General features: G+C 40.7%; 1 protein-coding gene and 1 non-coding gene across 9 annotated transcripts in view; one reads left to right on the forward strand and one right to left on the reverse strand.

Annotated features, from left to right (window-relative positions):
* The window catches only part of Erc1 (ELKS/RAB6-interacting/CAST family member 1), a 269,824-nt gene that overhangs the window by 185,679 nt on the left and 58,614 nt on the right, over positions 1-25,531 (reverse strand). For 4 of the 8 annotated variants that reach the window (XM_055604167.1, XM_055604165.1, XM_055604170.1 and 1 more), the window contains exons 4-8: positions 24,888-24,962; positions 19,832-19,987; positions 18,362-18,445; positions 14,085-14,252; positions 5,780-5,947 (exon numbers count right to left, since the gene is read on the reverse strand). In XM_055604167.1, coding sequence (XP_055460142.1) covers positions 5,780-5,947; positions 14,085-14,252; positions 18,362-18,445; positions 19,832-19,987; positions 24,888-24,962 — 651 coding nt within the window. The remainder of the gene's footprint in view (positions 1-5,779; positions 5,948-14,084; positions 14,253-18,361; positions 18,446-19,831; positions 19,988-24,887; positions 24,963-25,531) is intronic. The other 4 variants (XM_055604168.1, XM_055604166.1, XM_055604171.1 and 1 more) reach the window with 1 other exon arrangement.
* Positions 6,835-6,941, forward strand: LOC129674357 (U6 spliceosomal RNA). Its single transcript, XR_008719798.1, has one exon. It is a non-coding gene; the product is annotated as a U6 spliceosomal RNA (small nuclear RNA).

Below are 25,531 nucleotides of genomic sequence, written 5' to 3' on the forward strand. Positions count from 1 at the left end.
GAGAAAGACAGTGCAGACAGTCCTGATGAGACCTGATAAGCTAGGATCAGATGGAAGGGGAGGAGGACCTCCCATATCAGTGGACTGTTGGAGGGGCATGGGAGAAGAGGGAGGGAAGGCAGAATTGAGAGGGGATAAAGGAGAGGGCTATAGCTGTGATACAAAATGAATAAACTGTAATAAATAAAAAATAAACTAAAAACGATACAGAAAAAAATGAGTTAAAAATGTTCAAAGGTATAAAAAAAACTGGAATGAGATATAATAATGCCCCAAGTGCTGAAAAAGCACCTAATTTTATTTAAAACCTACTAGACAAAAAAAAAGAGAGAGAGAGAGAGAGAGAGAGAGAGAGAGAGATTTAGGTCCCAATAAAACAGTGGGTGAGTGACAACAATAGCAAGAATAAATCTAGGGAGGAAATGAGGGAGGGAGGGATTGGGAGGGAATGAGGGAGTGGGATACAGCTGGGATACAGAGTTCATAAAATGTAACTAATATAGATAGATAGATAGATAGATAGATAGATAGATAGATAGATAGATAGATAGATAGATAGATAGATAAAGCATGCATATTCTACTAAAAAAAAAAAAAAAAAAAAGAATAAGTTTGAAGTAGTAGAAAAAAGGACCAAAATTCATGTGAGAGGAAAAAAAAAAAAAAAGCAGCCATGAACCAGATGAACACAGTGGATTCTTAGCTGTAATTTTTAGCCAAATCTCAATCATAAGGAGAGGTATTAAAAACACGTACTCAATAAAGGACACTGATGGGAAAACTGGATATCCACATATAGGGGACTAACACTAGAACCTTCTCTTACTCGCCCAAAAGAAGAGGCTTTAAAATCTAAAAGTTAGTTTGAAACTAGAGTAAGGCCCAGGGACCACTTTAGATTACTTAAACGGCCAGATTTCCTAGATAAGATTCCAACTACTTATAGAATTCAGAATTACAGAAAGCAGCTCAAGGATAAGAAAGTCTGAAGAGAAAACAAAAAGCATAAATAGCCAGTAACCATGAAAAATGTTCCTTTAGTTATCAGGCAAATGAAAACTTCTTAGTGCAGTTAGAATGGATACTATTTTTTATTTAGTTAGAATTTGGGGAAAGTGGAGCCGTCATACATTGTTAGGAGGGGAAGCTGATAATGCCAGTACACAATACAATATAGAGGCTCCTCCAAACATTAAAGATAAAGTTATCAGATGATTTTCCCATCTCTGGGTTTTTCATCAGAAAATGAAATCAGCATCCTAAAGAGGTATGTATGAGCTTACTGTGAAATTCACAATAAGCAAGTATGGAATCAGCCTAAGTGCCAGACAACAGGTGAGCGAATATGGCATGTAATATAAATCACAGTGATGTTCTGCCATGAAGAACAGGATCCTGTGGCTTTCAGGAAAATGGATGGAGAGAAATAATAACAAGCCCTGTATGTACTCTTTTGTTTTTGTCTTTTTTTCATAACTGGAAAGAAAAGGGCCTGAAGCTAGAAGATGTGCTATAAAGGACCAGGAAATGGACCACGAGGAACTCAGGAGCAAAAGGTGGGTAGACGTTATCAGTACACTGGGAGTTTTTGTGGAGTGGTTTATTAATTTCGTTCCTGTGACGTTAGAGAGATAAAGATAGAAGTGTTTACTGATAGACATACAGACTAAAGAATGACAAAGTGTTAGCCTACCTACCGCATCTGCACGATTTTGCTTTCTACTTTGTATTTCTAGTTACCTGAGGTTAGATAAACTATTGTAGGGAAAATATTAGATAGAATATTCTAGGGAAAAAGCAATTCAGCCAGGTGTAGTGGCACTGAACTATAGTCTTAGATTTCAGGAAGCTGAGGTAGGAGGATAATGAGTTCAAATCCCAGCCTGTGTTATGTTTCAAGAAACTATAATACACACACTAGGATTGGGGGTGGGAGTAGGGGAGGGCATGGGGTGGAGGTGAGGTGGCGGGGAACGGGGGACTAGGGGTATATAAGCTTCCAACTCCTTACTGTTACAGATAGTCTCATTAACTCTCATCCAGCCCTGTCTGGAGTGAATCATTTCTCTGTCCAGCCCATCCCAACTATAGACAGTATACAGACAAACTGCTGGAGAAGGCGGACCACTTTATAATCCCGAGAAGAATTTTTTACATTTAATTTCCTTATTATGTGGGTGTTTGGGTACACTCATGGCATGGGGTACCTGTGGAGGGCAGAGGACAACTTGCTAGAGTCAGCCCTTTCCTTCTACCATATGGGTTTCAAAGAACCAACTCAGACTGTCAGGCTCAGCGGCAAGCCTCACTGGTCCCCCACGGGCTTTTCATGTATACTCTACCTGATAAAGATTAAACCCCAGAAGTACCTATTTGAACATGCATCAAATTTCTGAATGAGTAAAATTTTGTGATGATCAAACGAACTGCAGCTTATTCTAAAGAGAAAGTCCAATAAAGATGAAGTAAAACAGAAATAGTTTTAAATTAGTTACTCTAAGCAAACTTATTCCTTAAAACAATCTCTTTAATCATCACATTGATTGAATTGGAAGTAAAATATTATTATACAAGGCTGTCTTCTCCCTAGCTGATTTTTATTTTATAATGAAAAAGGCTGATACCAGAGGAAAAGTAAAATTTAAATGCAATACTCCATGAAGAATTCACCAAATCTACATATCAATTATACACTGCCACTGACTTACTGACATTCTTTATTTTGGTTTTCATCAGCACTGCACAGGTGTCAGGAGCGATCGCGTTTCACTGCGTGACTTAGGAGTGGATATAAATCTACCTAAGTCCAGTCAGGTGGACCTGAGGACTCTGCCTTGGAAGCTCTGTCCCACCTCGGAGAGATTTCCCCTACCAAAGGAATCCCACAGCACTTCCTGCACTCTCCTGGACCACTGAGCAACTGCTTTGACAATACTTCCACAAGCTGTTTTAAGCAGAATTAAACTTATTAACATGCAGGCAATCAATCAGAAAGGCCTTGACCTTCCAGTATCAATGGCAGAAGCCAAGTCTAGGTGAATGGATCATAAGCTGGCACAGACAGAGCCACACCAATGAAAAAATTTTTCTTTCTTCAAGTAAAAGAGCCCTAATTTCTGTCATCCTACAGTTCAATAAGGTTTGATAAGACACAACTAAAACTACAAAGAGCACTTTTTCTACTGTCTATTTGTTTTGACCTCTGACCTTTTTTTAAAGTAATCATGTTTCTGCTTATTAGAGAACACAAGAACAACAAAACCTTAAGATACTTAAGCACAGTTTTAAACTCAATTTGCAGCAAATGTTATGGGACAAAACTGTAATCCTAACACTTGGGAGGCAGAGGCAAGTGAATTACCATGAATGAGACCAGGCTAGGCTATATAAATGTAATTTCAATTTCCATATTAATACCCGGTGCTATGATTTTCCTTAAGTTTTGAATGTGCCACAAAATCCATGTTATAAAAAAAAAAAATAGCCGGTTTAAAGACATTTATGCATACATACACACGGTCAAAAACCAAACATCTGAAATTTACAGCAGACTAAACATGTTCCATATTTAATTGTAAATAAAACTTCTACAAATCACTAGAGTAAATAAACTTATGAAGAGACATTTTGCAGAAATGAAAATACCAAGTAACAGGAAAAGTATCAGCTTAGGACCCCCAAGACCAAGTTCTCAGCACAAAGGAGATTTTTTTTTTCCACAGAGGGCAGGGAATAAAAGACAAAGACAGGAGATAGAGGATAAGAGAGAAGGGGAGAGAACAAGAGAAAGGGGGGGAGGGGTATTTGTCCCAGAGGACAAAAGACTGCCTCTGGATAGAAAGAAAACAGACACACCAGGAAAATGGCAGTTTATAAAGGTACAAGGGGAAACCCCATGTTAGAATGGGGTGTTTAAGTTTTTTGAGGTGTTTATTTTCAATCGGGCATGTTAATTACGTGCACCAAAGAGGGCTTTTGATTGCTGGACTTCAATACTTTGATAGCTGGACCTTGATAGTCGGCCTCAAGAGGAGGAGGTGGCCAAATAAAGGAGCAGTCCTTGGTGGCTAGCTTTAGGAATGTACCTAATGGTTTTTAGCCAGGCTGAGGAGATAGATGTGTGAGAAGGGCAAGGCCTGCCAGAGCCATGGTCGAGCTGGCCAGAGTCCTTTCACTAAGACCTTAAATATATAAAACTGCATTCTATTTTCTTAAGAAGAAAGAAATGCAGCCACAATGACAAACTATTTCTTCATTACCAGGTTAGCAGAAGTGAAAAGGCTGATAAAAGCCCACTCTAGATATCTAGAGTCTTCAGAAGAAACACTGTCATGCATTGGGGATAAGAAACAGTTGGTACTTAGGAAGACCATCAAAATTGTAAATAACTATCATCTCACCAAACTACTTCAAGGAGTTGATCCTAGAAAGGTAATTTATACAAATCTAAGATAAATATATGTAATTTGTATTATGTTATTTTATGTAAAGCAGAAAATGTAGGCATGCCACCCAGAATAAACTTGTATAACAAAGTTGTAAAATGATAACACCTTTGGAACACCTACCCTTGGGTAGAACTTGGAAACAGTAACTTAAAAAAGAAAAAATAACAGTAAGGCATGATAATATTTGTGTGAACAAATGAACACAAACATACGCATATGTATATCCAAATATATGTACTTTTGCCTATACAAAGACTATGCAGGCCAGGCCTGGTGGCGCACACCTTTAATCTTAGCACTCAGGAGGCAAAGGCAGATGGATCTCTTGTGAGTTCAAGGCCAGCCTAAGTGAGTCCAGAACAGCCAGGGCTCTGCTATACAGATAAACCCTGTCTCAAAAAAAAAAAAAAAAAAAAAAAAACAAAAAACAAAAAACAAAACAACAGCAACAACAACAACAACAAAAGACTATGCAGGTGTCAGAAAGAATACAAAAAAAGAAAAAGGAGATAGAATGAGAATATAAGGCTGCTTCTCTATGTGCAGGCTGTCTCTCAAGTATGGAGAAGTGAGCAATGTGGATAGAAAACTAAAATTCACTATACTTAACAAACAAACATTAACAAAACACTCAGCCAATATTTACAGTGTTTCAAGTTTTACAATATAGAAAGCAAGTGAGAGCAAATGAATATGAACTGAAACCACAGTACACATCCTCTTTGTTACTCTTAGCAAGTTCACAGTAAACTAGGAAAATGCCAAACATTGCAAATGAAATGAACCTAAGGTGACATGTCTATAGCTGTTACCTCAAGAACACCTTTTACATAAGATAAAAACTGGGAAAAAATATTAGTGGTTTTATTTTTAGTTCCAGAAATGATTCCAGTCAGAGAGGTGAGCCAGTCTCCCAGTGCTGCGCGTCACCACCTCAGGAGGAGCGCTGCAGCTGAGGACAGAGCACAGCAGCTCTGCGCGCAGGTCTGCACCTGCACGGTACACACCATTACAGCAGCAGGCTTTGCTCTTCAAAACTGTCACCTAAGCAATGAAATACGGTCCCTGTGCTGTACTGATACATTCCTATTCCAATTAAAGACAGCAGAGGTAGGTTAGCCGGCCAAATATGTCAACTTCAGGACACTCTTGAGACACAGGATGAGAAATCCTATGGAAGGATAGAACACTGCTGACCTCGGTTTTAGGCATCTACCCCCTGCAACCATGGTTCCAAGCACTCTATAAAATCTGGACAGAAGAAGGGCAGCAGAGTGCCCAGAATACAGTGACATCACAGGTGAGCTCTGCTCAGAACGCCAGTGCCTTACCTTCTTCTGAAGAACATTGACCTTCCGCTCCTTCACGTCCAGCATATCCTTGAGGTCATGTATTTCTCCTGCCTGTGTTCCCTTCTCCTCAGCCATGTCTTGAATTTGTTTGGTTTTTTTATTCAGCATAGTCTCCTTTTCTTCCAAACGCAATCGAAGGGCATCCACCTACAAAGAGAATATGCACCAACGATGACGGCGGCAGAAAGGAGGGGAGCAGAACTCCTTGGAACAGAGTTGCATATTCTAAACATAATAAAACTGAGATTCAGGGGATTTAAGTTATTTTTAAAATGATAGTAAGTAGTAATATGATTAGAATTTAAACATTCCAAATGTACCCTATTCAAAGGGAAAAAGCACAGAGGTAGTTCAGAGGAGTCAGTAGCCTTCCTCTAAAGAGCTTATCAGTCAGAAAGACTGTTGAAAGAACCAACATTTGAATTGGACTCTAATTGACAAATAGATCCTTGTTAGATATAAAACAGAAGGTGAAATACGGATTCTAGAAAAGGAAAGATAATATTTTGAAACATAAATACCCAACACAGTATGTTTTAGTAAACATTTAAGATAGCGGAACATAAAGCAAAAGAAGGGAATGATATAAGTCTAAAATAATCTATTAGAAAGGCCCCAATTGCCAAACAAGGTACTTAATTTTCTACTGTTTGCAAGCTGGTTTGAAGAGGTTCGGCCCCCACAGACTCATGTGTGTGAAAGCTGGGCCCATAAGAAATGGCACTCGGAGGAGGTGTGGCCCTGTTGGAGTAGGTGTGGGCTTGGTGGAAGAAGCACGTCGCCGCGAGGGTGGGCTTTGAGGTTTCCTATGCTTCAGATCGAGATGGAGAACTCTCCACTCCTTCTCCGCCACCACGTCTGTCTGCACTCTGCCATGCTTCCCGCCATCATGATGATGGACTAAACCTTTGAACTGTAAGCCAGCCCTAATTAAATGTTTTCTTTTATAAAAGTTGCCTTTGTCATGGTGTCTCTTCACAGCAATGAAGCCCTCAGTAAGCCACAAATGAAAGTCAATAAAAAATCACAAGGAGGTGCTCGCTTCGGCAGCACATATACTAAAATTGGAACAATACAGAGAAGATTAGCATAGCCCCTGCGCAAGGATGACACGCAAATTCGTGAAGCGTTCCATATTAAAAAAAAAAAAAATCACAAGGAGGGGATAATAATGGTCAATATTTATGTTCCAGAAAAATTATACTACTCTGGTCACTGGCACAAAGATAATTGCTAGTGTCAACCTTTGCAGAATTTAGAATCTAAAATTTTTCTTGATTTAAGTCCTCTCAAAAAACATTCAGAGATGACTAAGCTAACTATGTGGACAATTACTAATATATGATAAATCTGACTTGAAGCTTCTTGTTATTTCTTGCATTTGTCCTGCATTCTGCAGAATTCTACAAGAAGACAGAAAATCAACAGACACAGGGGTTGGAGTGTTTGATTTGAAATTATAAAATTTGTCCAGTAATATATCTCAAAGGGTATATAAGATGTGTCACCAAGTCCAATGAGCCCAGGATCCAAATAGTGAATAGAACCAATTCCTGCATGTTGTCCTCTGACCTCCACACATGGGATGTAACGTGTCTGTGAGTATGCACAAAGACAAAAGTAGGTGAGTGGGCTGGTGGATGGATGGATGGATGGATAGATGGGTGGAGACACCATGCACAGCAACTCTTATAAAAGAAAGCATTTAAGCCAGGCATAGTGGTGCATGCCTCTAATCTCAGCATTCAGGGTGGCAAAGACAGGCAGACATCTGTGAGTTCGTGGAGAGCCTGGTCTACAAATGGAGTCCAGGACAGCCAAGGCTACACAGAGAAACCCTGTCTCAAAACAAAACAAAACATTTAACTGGGCTTCCTTACAGTTTCAGAGGTTTAATCAGCCCATTGTCCTCAAGATGGGAAGCATAGTGCAGATGATAACACTACCTATAAACAGAAATCTAAAACACTTTTTCCTGAAGGAAAAAAAAAAAAAACTACTCCTTTGAAGCAGTTAAAATCTGCATTATTTTAATTCATCAATAAAATCTACTCTGTTCCATACAATGAAGTGTCACCCAAAACAACCAAATACAATTATAGGCATAAACATGATTTAGGAGCAGGAAGTGACATAAAATGGAAGAATTACTGATAATTCAGGGAATCAGTGAACAATAGAACATGTGCCAAACAAACATAGTATATTTATAATTCATCTAAGCCACCTCTATAAAAGTGACAGAAATACGTGCCTTATCTAACTCACGCTACTACTAGACAACCTGAATCAAATTTTCAGGACCCTGGCAAAGCACAAATTCTTTGCTGGAATCTAATATAAATGCCCTTTGGTCCATTTGAGCCGCGTGGCAGTTTAAAGGAGGAATGTTCCCCAGAGGCTCACGTATTTGAACCCTTGTTCCCTGGCTTGTTATGGTTTGAATCTGAAGGTCTCCCACAGGCACGTTTTGAATGCTTACCCCTCAGCTGGCGGTGCTATCTGGCCAGTCTATGAGCCTTTAAGAGGTAGAACACAGAGAAGTAGCTCTGTAGGTAGGCATCTGAAAGCTGCGGGGCCATTGGCTGCCACCACGCTTTCATAGCCCACTACAATGTGAACAGCCTCTACTGGGAATCCTAAAGCTGGGATCTGAGTTGCTCTGCTGTTCCTGCCACCATGGATTCTTTCCTCCTCATTAGTTGTTTCTCTCAGTGTCTGTGACAGTGGAACATGGTAATAGATACTGAAAACTGGTTCTGAGAGTTAGGGCTGTTGCCATCACAAGGCTGACCATGTGGTTCATGGATCTTTTGAACTGGTGGGGAAGAGTTTAGAAAGGTTTAGAGATGAAAGCCAGGAGAAGTCCTAGAAAGCTATAAACAGAGGCTAACAGAATATTCTGGAGGGTGTCTGGGACAAGAATGCAGACAGTAAAGACTGAAAGCAGAAGGCTTCAAATGAGCACACAGACTGTGCATGCATTAGTTACTTTTCTGGTGCTGCTATAAACTATCCTTAGATAGTTTTAGAGGAGAAAAGTGTTTATTGTAGCTTATACTTCCCAAGAGGATACAGTCGGTCCATCAGGACAGAAGGTTGGTAGCAGGAGTGCAAGGCCTTCCTGGCAATCATGAAACAAACTGCATTTCATCCACACACAGGAAACAGAGAGAGAACAGGAACAGGCTATAAAGCCACTAAGCCTGTCCTCAGGGGCATACTTCCTCCCCACAAAGTTCCATAACCTTCCCAGACAGCATCACAAATTGTGGACAAGGGTTCAAACACATGAGCCTAGAGGGGATACTTTTCATTCAAACCACCACACTATAGAACTGGACTAAAGGACACTGGTGTTATATTCCTGCAAAGAACTTGTCTTCACTTTGCCAAGGTGCTAAAATTTTAATGGAGGCCAAATTCAAAGCAAAGATACTAATTTCTTTTCAAGAAATTTGCTGGTTGCTTTTGAGCCAAGTGTACAGTGAGAATCTGGACCAAAAAGCAGAGTAAAAAAATGTGAAAAATGTGCAGTCTGATCAGAAAAAGAGCACAGTTAAAATGGCAAAGAGTTAGTCCTTAAAGAGAATCCAGGGGATGCGCAGCAGGACAGTCGGAAAAGTTCCGTAAAGGCTACAGAGTGTAAAACAGAAAATGTATTTTAAAACATAGTAGGTGCTTTGTAAATACAGCTGCCTAAAGAACTGTTTTAACTACTTCAAAGAACACTGAAGCCGTGATCCAGTGGGAGCTGACTACTGCTCAGCTGGCAGCAGGAGCTGGTATCAACCACGTGGTGTTGGTTTTGCAGGGATGCAGGGCACAAGAGTCATGGAAACTCACACCAAAATTTTAGGAGAAAAGCCTGAAAGGCCAAGAAATGTATAGCAGGGAATGACTCTCTCAGAGCAGGGAGCCATGAGGGGGTGAAGGAAGAAACTTTGAGAGTAAACTGAGTTGAGATGGATCTGTCAAGACACTGGAACAGCCAGAAGTGTGCACCATCTGTTGAGTAAAGTTACATGCACCAAGTAGAGACAGGCCAGGAGAGAGGCCATGTGTGGGGAGTGCAAGGTTATAGTCTCCAGGCCAACTTGGGCTCAGAACATATTACCACATGCTCCAGACGTTGGGTATGGAGCTACATGACTTAATATTTGTCTCCCTGAGTTTTGGTCTTTTTTTTTTGGGGGGGGGGGGTCATATCCCTACTTTTTATGTCCCCATGCCTCCATTTTGAAATGTAAATGCTTACCACAGGCCACTGAATGGGAGACGTATATTACTTTACTTGTTTGGTTTTTACTTGGTCTACACGGACCAGTCTCCCTTTACTGGACATGAAACTCTTTACGGATGAGAGCTGGGCAGCCAGTCAAGCGCAGACGCAGAGCGCCCGCCCCCTCGATACTAGCTCCTCTTCAGTAGCACCCGCATCATCATTCATGGTTGAGTTCCTTATGGAAAACGCAGGGACTGGGGGGCTGGAGAGATGGCTGATCTTCTGGAGGATCCGGGTTCAATTCCCCGCACTCAGCACAGCAGCTCACAACTGTCTCTAACTCCTGTTCTAGGGGTTCTGACACTGTCACACAAACAAACAGGCAGGCAGGCAAAACACCAATGTACATGAAATAAAAATAAGTTACTTTAAAAATGCTGGAGGTGACGAGTATATTGGCTGCCAGTACCATGTCGGCCCCACCTACTGGCGGATGCTCCTTTCCTCATGTTAATGTACATATTGTGCCGTAAGCTCTCTGAACTACTCTAAGCCTTTGGAAGTAAAATCCCACATTGGCTTTGCTACCTCAACATGCACTAGTCTTTTTCATCAGTGACATGAACGACTCCATCTTAGAATTCTGGTGTCCCCAGATGCCTGTGATTTTTCTTTGTTTTTTCAGAGTTTCACCATGTAAGCGAGATTGACCTTTAACTCCTGGAAATCCTAATGGCCATTCAGTCCAGAATTAGGAGTAGCAGCACAAGGCACCACACCTGCTTTATAAACCCTTCTTTTAATATTTCATGGGCTCTTAGCTAATGTAACAACGAGACTGCAGACCCTCAGTAGAGACTTTTGGACAATGCTGGAACTGTGAAGACTATGAGAGACTCTTGAGATTAGACTAAATGCATTTTGTGTTATGAGTTACCCAAGGGCTTTGGGCGGAAGAGATAAAGAGTAAGAGAAGAACGCTATGGTTTACATCTGAAATGGCTCATGTTTTCAACATTATATCCCAAGCCGTTAGTAGAATTTTGGGAGGAACTTTTAAGAAGCTTGGCCTAGCTGGCACAGGCAAGATACTATACAGGAGCCCTTTGAAGGTCATACTGGAACTTTGTTTCTTAGTGTTCTCTGAAACCTTGCTCACGTCATTATGAACACCTGTCTCACCATGCCCTCCCCTCCACGATGAACTGAAACTCTTCAAACCCATGGGACAAAACAAAACTGCTCCATTCCTGTTAAGTGCTATGGCCACAGGGAAACTAAAGTAACTAGTGCAGGAGCAAATAAAACAATTGATCTCAAATACAAGTGTTATAAGCCAGGCAGGATGGCATGCACCAGTAATTTCTACACTCAGGAGGCAGATGAAGATAGATCTCCATGAGTTCAAGGCCATGTCGGTCTACATAGAGAGGTCCAGAACAAGCAGGGCTACATAGAGAAACCCTGTCTCAAAAATAAATAAAATAAAATAAAACAAAACAAAACAAGTGCTATAAAGGAGCAGGTATTATAAAGTATTTTTAACCTAAAAATTTAGCGGTCCTTGCACATTTGGAAGAAAAATACGTAATAAAACATCTACTCCAGCCAAATCAACTTTAGAAGTTAGTATCTTTATCCTTTTTTAATTGGATGAGGAAATACAGGCTTAAAAACGGGTTTAAAAAAAAACTCATATAATAATTAACAGAGGGTTAGCATCAATCCTGGAACTGAACCCAAACCTCTATTCTAAAGTACTTTTTATTGTTTTATAATTTCATACATACATACATACGTACATACATATATATTGCATCTTGGTATTACCACAACTTCCCTTTCAAGCTCCTCTGGGAAGTCCCTAAACATGTAGCACTCTCACATTCACATCCGTGCTGCCTGCCTGAGCAACCTAGCAGCAGTCACACTCTTTCCCAGCAGCCACCGACAGCTCCTCAATTAGCAGTACAGGGCCACGGCTATGCTTGCATCTGCGCTGGGATTATTGACAAGCTTGATCTTATGCAGACAAACCTCTACTTTCAGCCATTATTTCCAGTGCCATCACCTCTACAAAGGTCAAGAGATTGAAAGAGAAATTTGTAGAACAGAAGCAATTTCAACAATATTGTTTGTACTCACTGAACACCAGAAGTCCTCATTGTAGATAGCCAAAACATGGGGGGAGGGGGAACACATACCCAGCAGAGCTTTCCTCAGATCAATGTTCTCCTTGAATAATTTTCTAATTGAGGGGCTGGGAGATAACTTAGCGACGTGCTTGTGAAAGTATGAGGACCTGAATTAAATCCAAAAACTCATCTGTAATCTCAACACCGAAGAAATGAGAGTAGATCCCAGGGACTTGCTGGCCACTCAGCCTAGCCTCATGGGCAAGCCCAGGGCAGGTGAGACAGCCTGACTCAAATAAACCAGGTGAATGGTACCTGAGGAACAAGACCTCAAGTTGGCCTCTGGCCTCCACATACATTTCACATACAAACGCTTGCACATGAATGCATGTTCCACAAACGCAAACAGAGGAACTTTAAACTTTAAAAAGGCTCCGTGATCTCTGTTCTTTTTCCTATTTTAATTCATTGTTTTCCACCTCAGATCAAACAGCTGCAATGAAGAGGACAAAATCCAGTAATGGCAAAATACAACGTGACAGCTTTCAAAGACTTGGTACAAACTGCTTGGGGGAAAACTGTTGTCAAATGTCATTAGAGAAATTATTTGGAAGCAAGTGCTATTAAATAAACGTACTTCATTCTTAAAACCCCCAAAGTCATAAAGAAGTTAACTTTTACACCCTTAACAGTTAGGATGAGATGGCTGGATTGGATGTCCTAATTTACAGAGGTAATCCTAATTTACAGAGGTAATCCCTGAGGCGCAGCTACTCCTACCCTGCCTAGAGGCAAACAAACATAACCATTCAAGAGTGATAAGACAGCCTTTACCATCCATGGTGGAAGGAACCGATCACACGCCCATCTCTGTTAAGACCCAGCCAACAAGACATTATTCAAGCTGGATAGAAAAAGAAGAGTGGCTTGACAGAGAAATGTTATTCATCATCAGACCATGACAAGCTTTTAAGTGTTTGCACTTTCATTAACCAACTGCTTGTGATGGCTTCCATCCAAGCTAACAGCAAAATGGAAGTGAGGCTTACCTTTAAGAACTGGCATTGCCTTCTGAACTTTCTGTGGCAAGGCATGTCCAAGTTATCAAAATAAAAACTCTTTATAAGTGAGAAGAACTGAAAGAAATCTTCCCAAAGTATTTCATGTTTGCAATTCTTTAAATATATCCAAATTCAGGCCAATAAAAATATGAAAGAGCAGAAGTTCTTTAAAAGTTATGCCATCAGAGCTGGCAAGATGGCTACAGGGTAGAGGTGTTAGCATGAACACTGGGTGACTATGGTAGCAGGAGACAACCACCTCCCAAGAGTTATCTTCTGCCTTCTCACAGGCACTCACACACATGCATTTACACAGCACATATACACATACAAATAAATAAATGCTTACACACACACACACACACACACACATAATGGGCACTTTACATGAAATCCAAACCAACCAAGCTCGCTGCTATTCAAAATTTACCATGGATAAGAATTGCTGTTTCAAGCCAGACGTGGTAGCACAAGCCTTTAATTCCAGGACTTGGGGGAAGCAAAGGCAGGCAGAGCACTGTGAGTTCAAGGCCAACCTGGTCTACAAAGCAAGTCCAGGACAGCCAAGATACACAGAGAAACCTTGTCTCGAAAAACAAAAGACAAAAAATACTGTTTCTAAATCAGATATATTGTTTGTAACTATCTTCTCATCTGAATAATTTAAAACAGTATGAAGTACAGATATGATATAAATGCAAGGGCTAAATATTTAAAGTGTTTGTTTTAATTAGATATAACAACAAAACCAAAAATGGTTGTTTTAGTACAATACATGATCACATGACTCTAAACACAACAAATCTACGACAAGAGAAAACTAAAAACAGACTGGCTCCCACACAGATCACAAACCTCTTTACCTCCGTCTGCAGGATGGCGGCCCTCTGCTCCTTCGCGGTGAGTGACTCCTTCAGCACCTCAATGTGCTGCTTGCTGTCCGAGAATTGGTTGGTGAGGGTTTCCAGCTTTGTCTGTAAGGCTAGTAGTTCTGTGTCCTTTCTGGACAGCTCCTGCTTCACCTGGCCAATCTGGAAAGCAAAACAAAGCACTATGAGGAAGAAAGAAATTATTCAACTTGCCCTGAGCTGGGCCTCTGGCAGACTTATGTCACAATACAGGAAACTAGAGACAACATTAATTTTATGATAAGGAGAGATGAGGGGCGCTCTAGTGGTAAAGCACTTGTCCAGCAGGCCTGAGTTCCTCAAATAGTAAATAAGGCTCATCATAGAGTAAATAAGTAAGATAGGACATACAAATCTTTCTGCACATCTAATACTGAATGTTCCTTACCACAAACTAAGTTTATTCAACAAATTTAAAAAAAAAAGTCTAATCTTCATTTACTGTCTGTCTGAATTATGGTTTTTCCGATGGTCATGACCCACAACAGGTTGAGAATTGCTGCCTTAGGGGGAAAGATGGAGGAAGAAATTGCAGTTTAACCAGACCAGGCAGCATCATCACCAGAACACAACTTCACTTTGTTACACCTCCATCTCCAGAATACTATGGATCGCTGGCAGAGTCAGAGTGGACATAAATCATGAGGGGAAAAGCAACTTCCTATTGCTACTTCAAAGTAAACTCAAACCTTAGTGGTATGTTTCTATTTTTCTATTTCAAGCAAAAGTCTGATAAGATCTTTACATTAAGAAGCTAGGCTGAGTATATACCAGGTGTGTCTTGCAGCCACTCCTGATGAGATCTGATAAACTAAGATCAGAAGGAAGGGGAAGAGGTCCTCCCCTATCAGTGGACTTGGGGAGGGGCATGCGAGAAGAAGGGGATCGGGAGGGGAGGAGGAAGGGGCTTATGGGGGGATACAAAGTGAATAAAGTGTAATTAATAAAAAAAATTAAAAATGATATGGATTTAAAGACACATCAAAAACCACAAATGAATGAATTTTGAGAAATTATTGAAGACAAATCTAGAAAGTAAACTATGCTAATAGAAGAAGCCATGGAAATCTGAAACAGCAAAAGCAATTTTCACTCACACTGCACACCTAGCAAGGGTCTATGGTGGCTCTGCTTGCCTACAAGTACCTCCTCAGAAGACCAGCGCTCTCTTAAGCTTTGCCACTGCATAATAAAAAGTGTCAAACACCTGATCTCTTAGTGTTTTAGTCTGGAAATGGAGCGACTTCGTGTTTACTGATACTATGTTAGCCAAAACGAAACAAGTGCCTCCCTAAAGAAAAATGTAATCTTGCTTATGTACCTAGAAGAAAGGGACAACCTAGCTATGCACAACTATTTATACATGGCATCTCAATATTTTTTGGGCTGTGTTAAAAGTACCTTAGTATAGCTAAAGATTAATCATTTCCACATAACTGATTTAATTTTCTCTTGGAAGACAGTATATTATTGGACCGGCTTCTGTAGGACAAATAAATTTGATTTATTTTTTTTCCACCAAAAAAAAAAAAAAAAAAAAAAAAAGCTAGGCTGGATGTGGTTTTTGCACATCCTTATCCCAGGCACAAGCTGTTGGATCTGTGAGTTCCAAGCCAGCCAGCAGTATACAGTGAGACCCTGTATTATGAAAATAGGAGGAAACCAAACTACTTTCAGTGCTAAGGCATTAGAGACATGTTGTTTTTAATGTCACCTATTTATCAACTACACACACATCACAAAACATAAACACTGGACTTAAATGAAGAATGTATAAGCTCTCACTCTGAAAAAAATCTACACCTGTTGTTTGAAGTTTATCAGTCTGAATGGGTAACTCACATATAAAAAACTCACTCTCCACAGAGCTCTCTTAACAACAACAAATATTTCCCTTTTACCTTCTTCTTTATAGCTCTATTGCTTCTAAGCATTTGTGTGAGAATGAGCTAGTGAGAAAGCAGGAGTGGGGGACTAGTCTTGTTACCCCAAGCTGGCCCAAACTGACAACTGAGCTGAGAACTCCTGATCTTCCCTCTGTCTCCTAAGTGCTAGGATTACAGGTGTGTGTGCAGCCACACCCAGTGAGTATAGTACATGTGTGTGGTATATGTTCATGTTTGCATGCACATGGAGAGGCCAGAGGTCTATGCTGGATGTCCTGCTCTACCTCTTTTGGCCTTACTCCCTGGAGACTGGTTCTCTAACTGCACCTGAAGCTGGGTTGGCAGCAAACCCTACACCCTGGTGATCCTCCTGTCACCACGTCCCTATAGCAACCACTCCTGGCTTCTTATACAAGTTCTGGAAGTTCAAACCCTCGCGCTTGCATAGCAACTGCTCTTACTGCGCCTTCTTACTCAGCCCCGAGCCTAAGAATTCTGTGTGTTTGTCTTTACTTTTTGAGACAGGGTTGCACTGTGTAGCCCTGGCTGTCCTGGAACTCATGCTATAGACCAGGCTGGCCTCAAACTGACAGAGATCCACCTGTGTCTGCTTCCCAAGTGCTGGGATTAAAGGTGTGAGCTCCCACACCTGGCTACTTATTAAACTTAAAAAAAAAATTAGAAAAGAAAGCTGTCTTATGACATTTTCTGATTTTATATCAGGCCTACCATCCAGAAAATAACTACAAGATAGATTAACTACTGAACATAACATAGTAAGTCAGTAGTTTTCATGGCAGATGAAACAAATTCCTTCAGTTTTAGAAAACTGAGTAGCTAAAGTTTTCTAAAGTGTTTTACTACCTTAATCTTAAGTAAAGAAAACAGGTTTATTTGTTTGTTTGTTTTTTGAAGCAATTTCCCAAGAAAAAATAAAGTTTACCTTAAAATTAAGGCTTTCAGTTTGAAAGATGAACTCTGTTCTAACATGTATAATGCCCTACATTTGTTCCCCCATGATGATGACTTTCCTACGTAATAAGGTCCTTTCTCAAAATTCCAAAATACACATACTATACATAGAGAGAGAGAGATCTCAGTTTTGCACAGGACTGACCTGGTGGCATTTAGTCACTGAACACAGCAGTAACAGTACTCTCTAGCTGGCAATGGAGAAATGATGCCCAAGCATCACACTGCTTAGGAATTCAACAACATAACGTGAGAGATGTACTTGGTCTGCTGTCCGATACACATAAATAAATAATAGTAGCTAAGAAAAAAACGAAGTTATGTACCAGTTTTTCCTCCAGACAACATATATCAACACTATAACCCAAATTAGATCTTTTCCAAACATAGCATTCTACTTGGTAACCTACAATACAAACTAGGCCATAAATAGGAAGCACATCAAATTAGCAAAACCTATTTTCAGCCTTACTCCACTCCTCAAGAGTAGCTCTTCCATTCGTCACTTTGAGGAAGGTGTGCGTGGACAACACAGACCAGACGGTGAAGGAATTGCAAGTAACACTATAGAGCTGGATTGCCGGCGTGACTCAGACCCCACCTCTTACCAGTTATCTCCCGGGCATCATCTGTCGGCTGAGTTTCCCCACCCGTGAGTGAGTGCAGTGAGTGAGTGCAGGGCACCCCACCAGATGCCTCTGGTAAGCGTGCCATGCGGGTGATGGCTACTATCAGTGCTTACCAGAATGCTTTGGGATGCAGCTTTAAGCTCACTACACAGAAGGCTGAAACAGGCTTAGTGATTTAAAATAAATATCACACTAATTCTAAAGTCACTGCCAGGTAGCTTTGCATAGGCTAATCACTCTCTCTACACCTGTCCTAAAGAAAATAACAGATGTTGCAAAGTCTCCTAATGAGAACTTAAAAGGTAGTATCTCCAGGTAGAATTAAAGCACTTTCTTCAAGAATTTCAAATGCAGAGCAGTTGTGGGTGCTGGGCCTAGAGACAGCTGCATATTCCTGTAACTAAGAAGGATGGAGGGGAAAGACCATTCATATAAATCAACGTATAGCGAGTCACCGAGGGGATGAGGAAGAGGAGTTTTGAAATACCATCCACAGCACGGCAAAACCCTAAAGAGCCAAATGCAGGGCTTCCAGAAAGATGTGAACTGAGTGTGCACAGGCGACGCGTGGGTCAGACTGGTGAACAAATGTCAGTCAAAAGAGCAGAGCAGGCTGGTTAGTGCTAAGAATGGGCAGAGCTGCCATCCAACAGAGAGTGAGAGTGTAAGCCACCCAGAAGCCAGAGCCAGCAGGGTCCCACTGTGGGAGCACTGCACACAAAGAGGTAAATCTTACTGCAAAGACCTCAGACTGCAGACCAGCCGCTCTCTTTTTCAGCTCCTCCCCTTGAGCCTCTTTCGAACTTAGCTCCTCCTTCAGTTGCTCTACCTGTCACGACATTGTTATTGTTTTTCACTCATGTGCCAACTCAGGTCTTCATTTATCTGATTTTGAGCCACAGTGACGTCTAAAATAACAATAACTTACATAAAATAATCAAGTCTGTTCCCCTAGTTAAATTTTCAAAGGCATTTACTGTCTCTATATCACAAACTTTTTTTAAAATGAACTGGAATGTGCTGATCATCAAACAGGAAGTATAATACAGATTACAATACAGTGTATTTTTCCCTAAAAGAGGGGAGAAAATCCAAGCTAACAAAAAGCTGAACACATCAATTTTCAGCTTTAAATGTAACATGATTAGCATAAATCATCAATAACAACCTCTTTAGTTCAGAGGCAAATTCTACAGACGTACGCCTGATACAAGCACCACAACGGAAAGCCTGAGCAGGGTGGGGAGCCACACCTGCCTCATTCCTCCGCCGCCAACTATGGTGACTGTTTCGCTCTTCAGTTCCCAGGAACTAAAGAATACAGTTGCTGTATACATTTGGGAAATGCAGTGAGTGATGCTTTTCTAGCTAAAATTTCATTGTCAAAATCACTTATTTGTGTATTTGCTTATTTTGGGCCAGAGTCTCTCCAGGTAGCCCTGGCTAGCCTGAAATTCATTATGTAGAGCAGGCTGGCCGCCAAGTCGCAGCAGTCCAGCTGCTTCTGTCTATCAAGTGCTGGGACTGCAGATGCGAGACACCATGTTCAACTTTTTACGGTTATGATTCTTAATTAAACCACAACAAAATTCATAACCACAGTAGACGAAATTCTTCAATTTTACTTAATCTGTTTATAAATCAAAGTAAATGACTTGGGATCTGATGTTGTGACTGATTTTAAAGCACACTGACCGGCCTCTGTGCTGACTACCTTACTGTAACACGCCTATGGAGTGCAGAGAAAGCAACACGCTGCCGAAATGAACCTCCCCCAGGGAGAGGGCAAAGGTCTTTCGTTCTTGGAACTTGCTTAAAGGGAAAACATTTAATTTGTTCTATGAAAAACTCTCAGGGGTTTCACTTAAAATGTTTCCCAAGAAGAGGTAGAGAATAAGCTATCTCAGATGGTTAAATAAAGCTCATCTAAACAAAGTTCCATCACAGAAGTTCTTACAGAAACAAAAAGCTAAACTGTAACAGTATGCCCTTAGTCACATCAAGCAATTCTTATTTAATAAAAACTGGCAATAACTAAATGATACCAGTAATTCTTAAATGATTTTAATTCCAAGAAGATTCTATGAGAGAGAAACAAGAACAACAAAAAAACTTTTCTAGAATTGAATAAAACATACAGCAGATTTTTATCACTAACATGAAGAAGTAGCATAAAATTTCCTAGCTTCTGGTAACTAAAGCATCTGTCCCATACCTTATTTTTCATAAATTTAGAGTGGCTCCTGTACACCTCCATTTGTTTCATTTCTTCCTCCCGCTCTTCAGTACTCAAAGCCCCATTTGACTTCAGCATCTGGATTTCTTCTTCCAGGTCTCGGAGCCCACGCTCCATGGAAGAAATTTTTGAATCCTAAGAACAATGAGAGAGTTGAGCATTAAACTACTTAAAAAATTAAAAGTGGCTGAATAACTGGGAAATGAAATACTCTGCATAGTGATGACCATACAGACACTCTGCTGCACCCTTTCTTCCTCTAGCTGAAGACCCTTTCAACTCAGCAGACACAGTTAAACGAAGAGGTGGAAGCAATGGGGGAAAATGGCTAAAGGTTCCTTGTACTTGATCAGAAAATTCCTAGTGGGAGGAGGGGTGCTGTAGTATTAACAGCAAAGCCTTTCCGGTTCTAACACTTCGCCACTTTACTTAGTGGCCTCTAGGGGGCATGCTTCTGCCAATAAATAAGAATACAAGTTTGAAAGAACTGTACAATAAAGCTTATAATAATGTATACAATAATAATAATCTAGTGTTCCAATAGAAAAATTACCCAAGAGTGAATAATTATACTAACAGTTACTTTTTATATTTTAGAAATTTTATTCTCTGTGCTTCTCAAATACATTTGAAATATCTACATGTCTATAGTCCTGGGTATTAAGAATGAGACAACAAGAGAATTACCTGAGCCTGGAAATTCAGGGATAAGCCTAGGCAACATAGTAAGACACCCTCCCATCTCAAAAATAGTTAAACAATAAATCACAGTTCTTAGAAACCATCACAAGTATCACCTTCTAGTACTACATTTTTGTATTCTCAATTTCTTGATATTTTTGTGACAATATCTAAATAATCCTCAACTTACTTCATATGTTATTAATTACAGCAAAATGGCTACATAAAAATTTTGTATCTGTAACTGAACATGTTTCTTTGCCTAAAAAATAGAAACTTTAGAAAATGTAAGTTAAATACAGTTTCATTTTATTTGGAGCTTTAGAGAGCACATTTTGGGATAGATTTTTAAAACTGACTTCCTTTTTATATCAAAGATGTCTTGGTTGGCTTTATTGGCCATCATAATTCCTAAAACAGAAAGATAAAACTTAAGGATCAGTCAGGAAACAACTTCAACCAGTAATTTTCCAGTCTGGGGAGCTGAATGGAAAGGGGTATCCTATCCTTGCCTTGTCCATAGCCTATACTTCAACTGTAGTATCTGAAATTCACTTTTAAGATTAATATAAAAATTTCTGCAAGTAGCAAAACATGGTCCACATACAAATAGCTAAAAGAGTCAAATGTAAGTTGTGCCACATCCACACCCAGGAGCAACAAGAGGGAATGTGCAGTAGGAAAAGGGAGTGTGTCTCTAGCACAGGTTTGATCCACAAAAAAAAAAGACAGCAGAGGCCGGGAGTAAGGGCCCCACCTCTGTAAACCCACAGCAGGCCACCTGTACAGCTTCTGCGGTGCCCCCACCCAAAGCCTCACTTCTTCTCCATCCGTAACACACAGGGCAAAATCAACTCACTATGACATACAGCACAAAACTTCTTTCTGGAAAAGACCAATACTGCAGCTGTGAAAACCTCAAGGTGAACATGGACTGATCAGGGAAAGATCTACCCAGCTACTCTTTGAAATCAGGCTGGACAACTAGTCCTTGTTAGTATACCTCGTTCTAGCATCAACTGGTGGTTTAGGTAAGCCTGGGTTATGTGAAGACAGCTCTCTCAATCAGGTTTTGCACTTTTTTTTTTTTAATTTAATTTATATCCCAAGAGTGGTTCCTCCCTTCCCTCTTCCACTCTTTTTCCCCCGAGAAAAGGGGAGCCCCCTCCAACTTCTATGTGAAAAAAGCAGGTAAATCGGTTCCCTTTCATGTTCCCACTTCCAAAGCCTTGATCTCCTGTCACTGTCAGCCACTCCTAATGGGCATTCTGGGACCTACACCTTGAGATATTTCCCACATCTCCAATTCTAAAGGTTGCCTCATTTCCCCAAGCAATCTGGACTTTACTGAAGGAACTAATTGCCCTGAACTATCTCGTTTAGCAACACCGGAGACCAGCTTCCAATCACCTGAAAACAAGCTTCTGGGGGCATCTGGATGGGTAAGCCTATCCAGGGATGCGTTTATGGTGGAGGCCAGCCCTGAATTTGAGTGGCGCCATCCCACATGTAGAAGGAGTTCCAGACTAGACAAGAGGAGAAAGCAAGCAGAACCCCTCTCTCTGTTTTCTGACTGGGAACAACAAAGTGACCAGATGCCTCACATGCCCACTGCCTCATCTCAGCCCACGGACTGACCCTCACCCCATGATCCAAAATAAACACATCCTTTTACAATTGGCTTTGCCAAGTATGTTATACCAATGAGAAAAGTAACTAATGGAGCATCCACTTGACCCTTGTTGACAGAATCTCTTTTCTTACAATATAAGCTTGGCAAAGCTTAAAATATACACACTGCCAACTAACAAAATTACACACCCCTGATCTGTGAGAAGAGAAGAAAAAAAAAAATACATGAACATGTGTTTTATCCTTAGGCATCAACAGGGATCATGAAATAATATGCACAAATAAATTCATATGGTGTGATAAGGGAAAGCCATAAAGTTAAACCACTCTAGAGGTCTCTTATAAGATTATATTCAAGATTATGATTATGGAACTACAAATAGTCCATAAACTAGAAACTTAAAATGTTTGATAAATTCTTCCCCCCACAAAACAAGAAAATATACATAATATGAACAAAGTTTTATTACTGCAAGGCCAAATTTTGTTGTTGCTAGCCAAGGCTACAGAGTGAGAGCGTGTCTCAAAACACATAAACACACAAATACATACATATACACACAGGCGCATGCACACACACACGCACGCACGCACAAACACCAAAAGGGTGAGGGACATAATACAAGTCAAGCCTCACATGGGGTACAAAGAAGTTAAAGAAAGTAGGGAGTAAGTTCTACCTAAATGGGCTTTCAGGAGAAATAACATAAAGCAGAGTATGGTAGCAGATACTAGCACTTCGGAAACTGAGGCAGAAAGATGGCTCAAAGAAAGTTCAAAATCAGCCTAGGACACAGAGAGAGGAAAGGGGGCCTGTGTGTGATGTGTACCAGCTGGCAACAACCAAGAATCACCTGGGAAGAGAGTCAAGGAGGAATTATCTGGATGAAATTGGCCTTTGAAAGCGTCTGTGCAGGGGCTGTTCTGGCTGCATCGACTGAGGGCGGATGGGGACTCACCCTGAGTGTGGGTGGCACCAATTCATGGGCTGAGCCCTGAGCTGCACAAGACAGAGGAAAGCTGGATGGGAGGAGGCCAAACGGCAGCGAGTGCGTTCGTTCTCCCTGCTCTTGGCTGCAGGCATAATGGGACCAGCTGCCTCAAGCTACTGCCTCTGGCTACCCCACAAAGGTGATCGGTAATGTGGACCCGTAAGCCAAATTGTCACAACCAAGCAAACCAGAAGACTGTCTATAAAATTACTAACAACACCTAACATCAGCTGCTCACTACATTCAAAGTATTTTATATGTTTTAACTAGTGAACCTCAAGATAACCCACTGAATGGAGTTCTTTTCACCATTAACTCATTTTTTTTAAAAGACCTGAACCATAGAGAGGTTAGGAAATTGCATCATGTCATGTATCTGATAAAACATACCTAGATTTTAAGTCAAAGGAGTTTAACTCAGGGAGCAAACTCTGTAACTCCTGGAGATTTCTAACTAATCACTAATTTCAAACAGTTTTTCGAAATACTGTCTTTCCTATTCTGGGGTGCTCTAGATATAGAGTGCAAGGTCAAAGCTATTTTCACATTAATCTTACAATGATCATTGGATTTTTGACATTTGCACTGATAAAGGAAACAGTGGACAAAGGTACAGCACCTTAGCACAAATCAGGACAGTGGCACTAAACCACAGACGTCATGACATTCTTTAGAAACATAAGCTGGCAAGGAAGAAAAGGACAATGAACTACAAATTTTAAATGTTCTTGGTTAAGCAGTTAAAATGTATTACATTTAGCAAATCTCAGCTATCAAATACACATGAAAAAATTAGGCACGAAGTACTTATGCTGCATTCTGAAGAATAAAATGGTTGTCCCTGGCAACGGTACCTGCAGGTTGCTCTAGGGAGCAAGCAGAGCTTGCTTCCTTTTTTGTTGTTGTGGGTTTTTATTGTTCTTGTTGTTTGGGGGAGGTGTTTTGCTTTGATGCTTTTCTTTGGATTTTCAAGACAGGATTTCTCTGTGTAGACTTGGCTATCCTGGGCTCACTGTGTAGACCAGGCTGGCCTCAAACTCAGAGAGATCTGCCTGCCTCTGCCTCCCTGGGATTACAGGAGTGCACCTGTCTGTCCATCCTTCTTAAGGCACAACTCTTACTTAAAAGAACAACTGAAAAACAACGATTATTGAGACTTGGGTTTGGGCAATTTTTTCCTTTAAAATGAAGGAAGTTGGCCTGTAAACATTCAGAGGGATCCTAACATTAAAAAGGTCTATTGCTGGGCGGTGGTGACCTTTAAACCCAGGCAGAGGCAGGAAGATCTCTGTGAGTTTGGAAACCAGCCTGGTCTGCAGAGCTAGTTCCAGAATAGCCAGGGCTACACAGAGAAACCCAGTCTCAAAGGAGGAAAAAAAAAAAAAAAAAAAGGAATAAGTTTCTTTTTCTATATGTGTACATGTGTATTTATGGAGTGCACATATGCACATACATGTGTTTGCACATAGAGGTAAGAGCACAAACTACAATGTTGTTCCTTAAGCACTATCCACCCTGTTTTATGAGCCAAAGTGTCTCACTGGCCTGGAGTTCACCAAGTAGGAGAGGCTAGCCAGCCAGCGTTCTGTTAAGACACTCTTTCACTAAGTCTTATATTTCCTCTCAGTCTCCCAATTGAACAAAATACTGTTACCACCTTCTACACATGCAGGAAGGGTCTGTTTAAGAGTGAAAGGTGACTCCAAGATTCCGGTGAGATTCTCACTTACCTTCATCTCAATAACGGTTTGCAAGGCTTTTGTCTTGGCAGAATCAGGGGCATTCTCAAATCTCCGGTGCATCTCCTAAACAGAAGTAGAAGACAGTGAGTGTGTGGCTTTAACACTTTTTTGGTCTCACTTCACAGCTCTGGCTGGCCTGGAGCTCATTATGTATACCTGACTGGCCTTGAACTTTAAAAATCCACCAGATCCTCTGCCTCTGCCTCCCAGGTGCTGGTATTAAAGACATGGCTCCCCCACGCCCAGCCACTCTCATGTTTTTTGAAGTGGGAGCTGTTAAAAATAACTAACCCAACCTCTGTGGTAAATGGACCCTTCCCTTGTCACAAACCTTACCTGTGGGTCAGGGAATCCAGAATGATTCAACATCTACCCTGGGGCATCCCTGGCATGGAACAGCTTGCTTTTAAAATCAGTCACAGCAATATCAACCACTACTACAATAGCAGAAACTACCACACATTACCAGATTGATAGATCAATAAGATGTGAAAAAAAAACACATGCAAATTATCTAAAAGGGGTGACTAGGAAAGATCCCTTTTTAAAAAGAAAAAAGGCCACCACAACCAGCCTGCACTGCACAGAGTAACTGAAATTACGACTGTTGACAGCATCTTTTCTACAGCATC

This window comes from Psammomys obesus, unplaced genomic scaffold, assembly GCF_907164565.1.
Source record: "Psammomys obesus unplaced genomic scaffold, mPsaObe1.curated_primary_1811, whole genome shotgun sequence".
Lineage (NCBI taxonomy): Eukaryota > Metazoa > Chordata > Mammalia > Rodentia > Muridae > Psammomys > Psammomys obesus.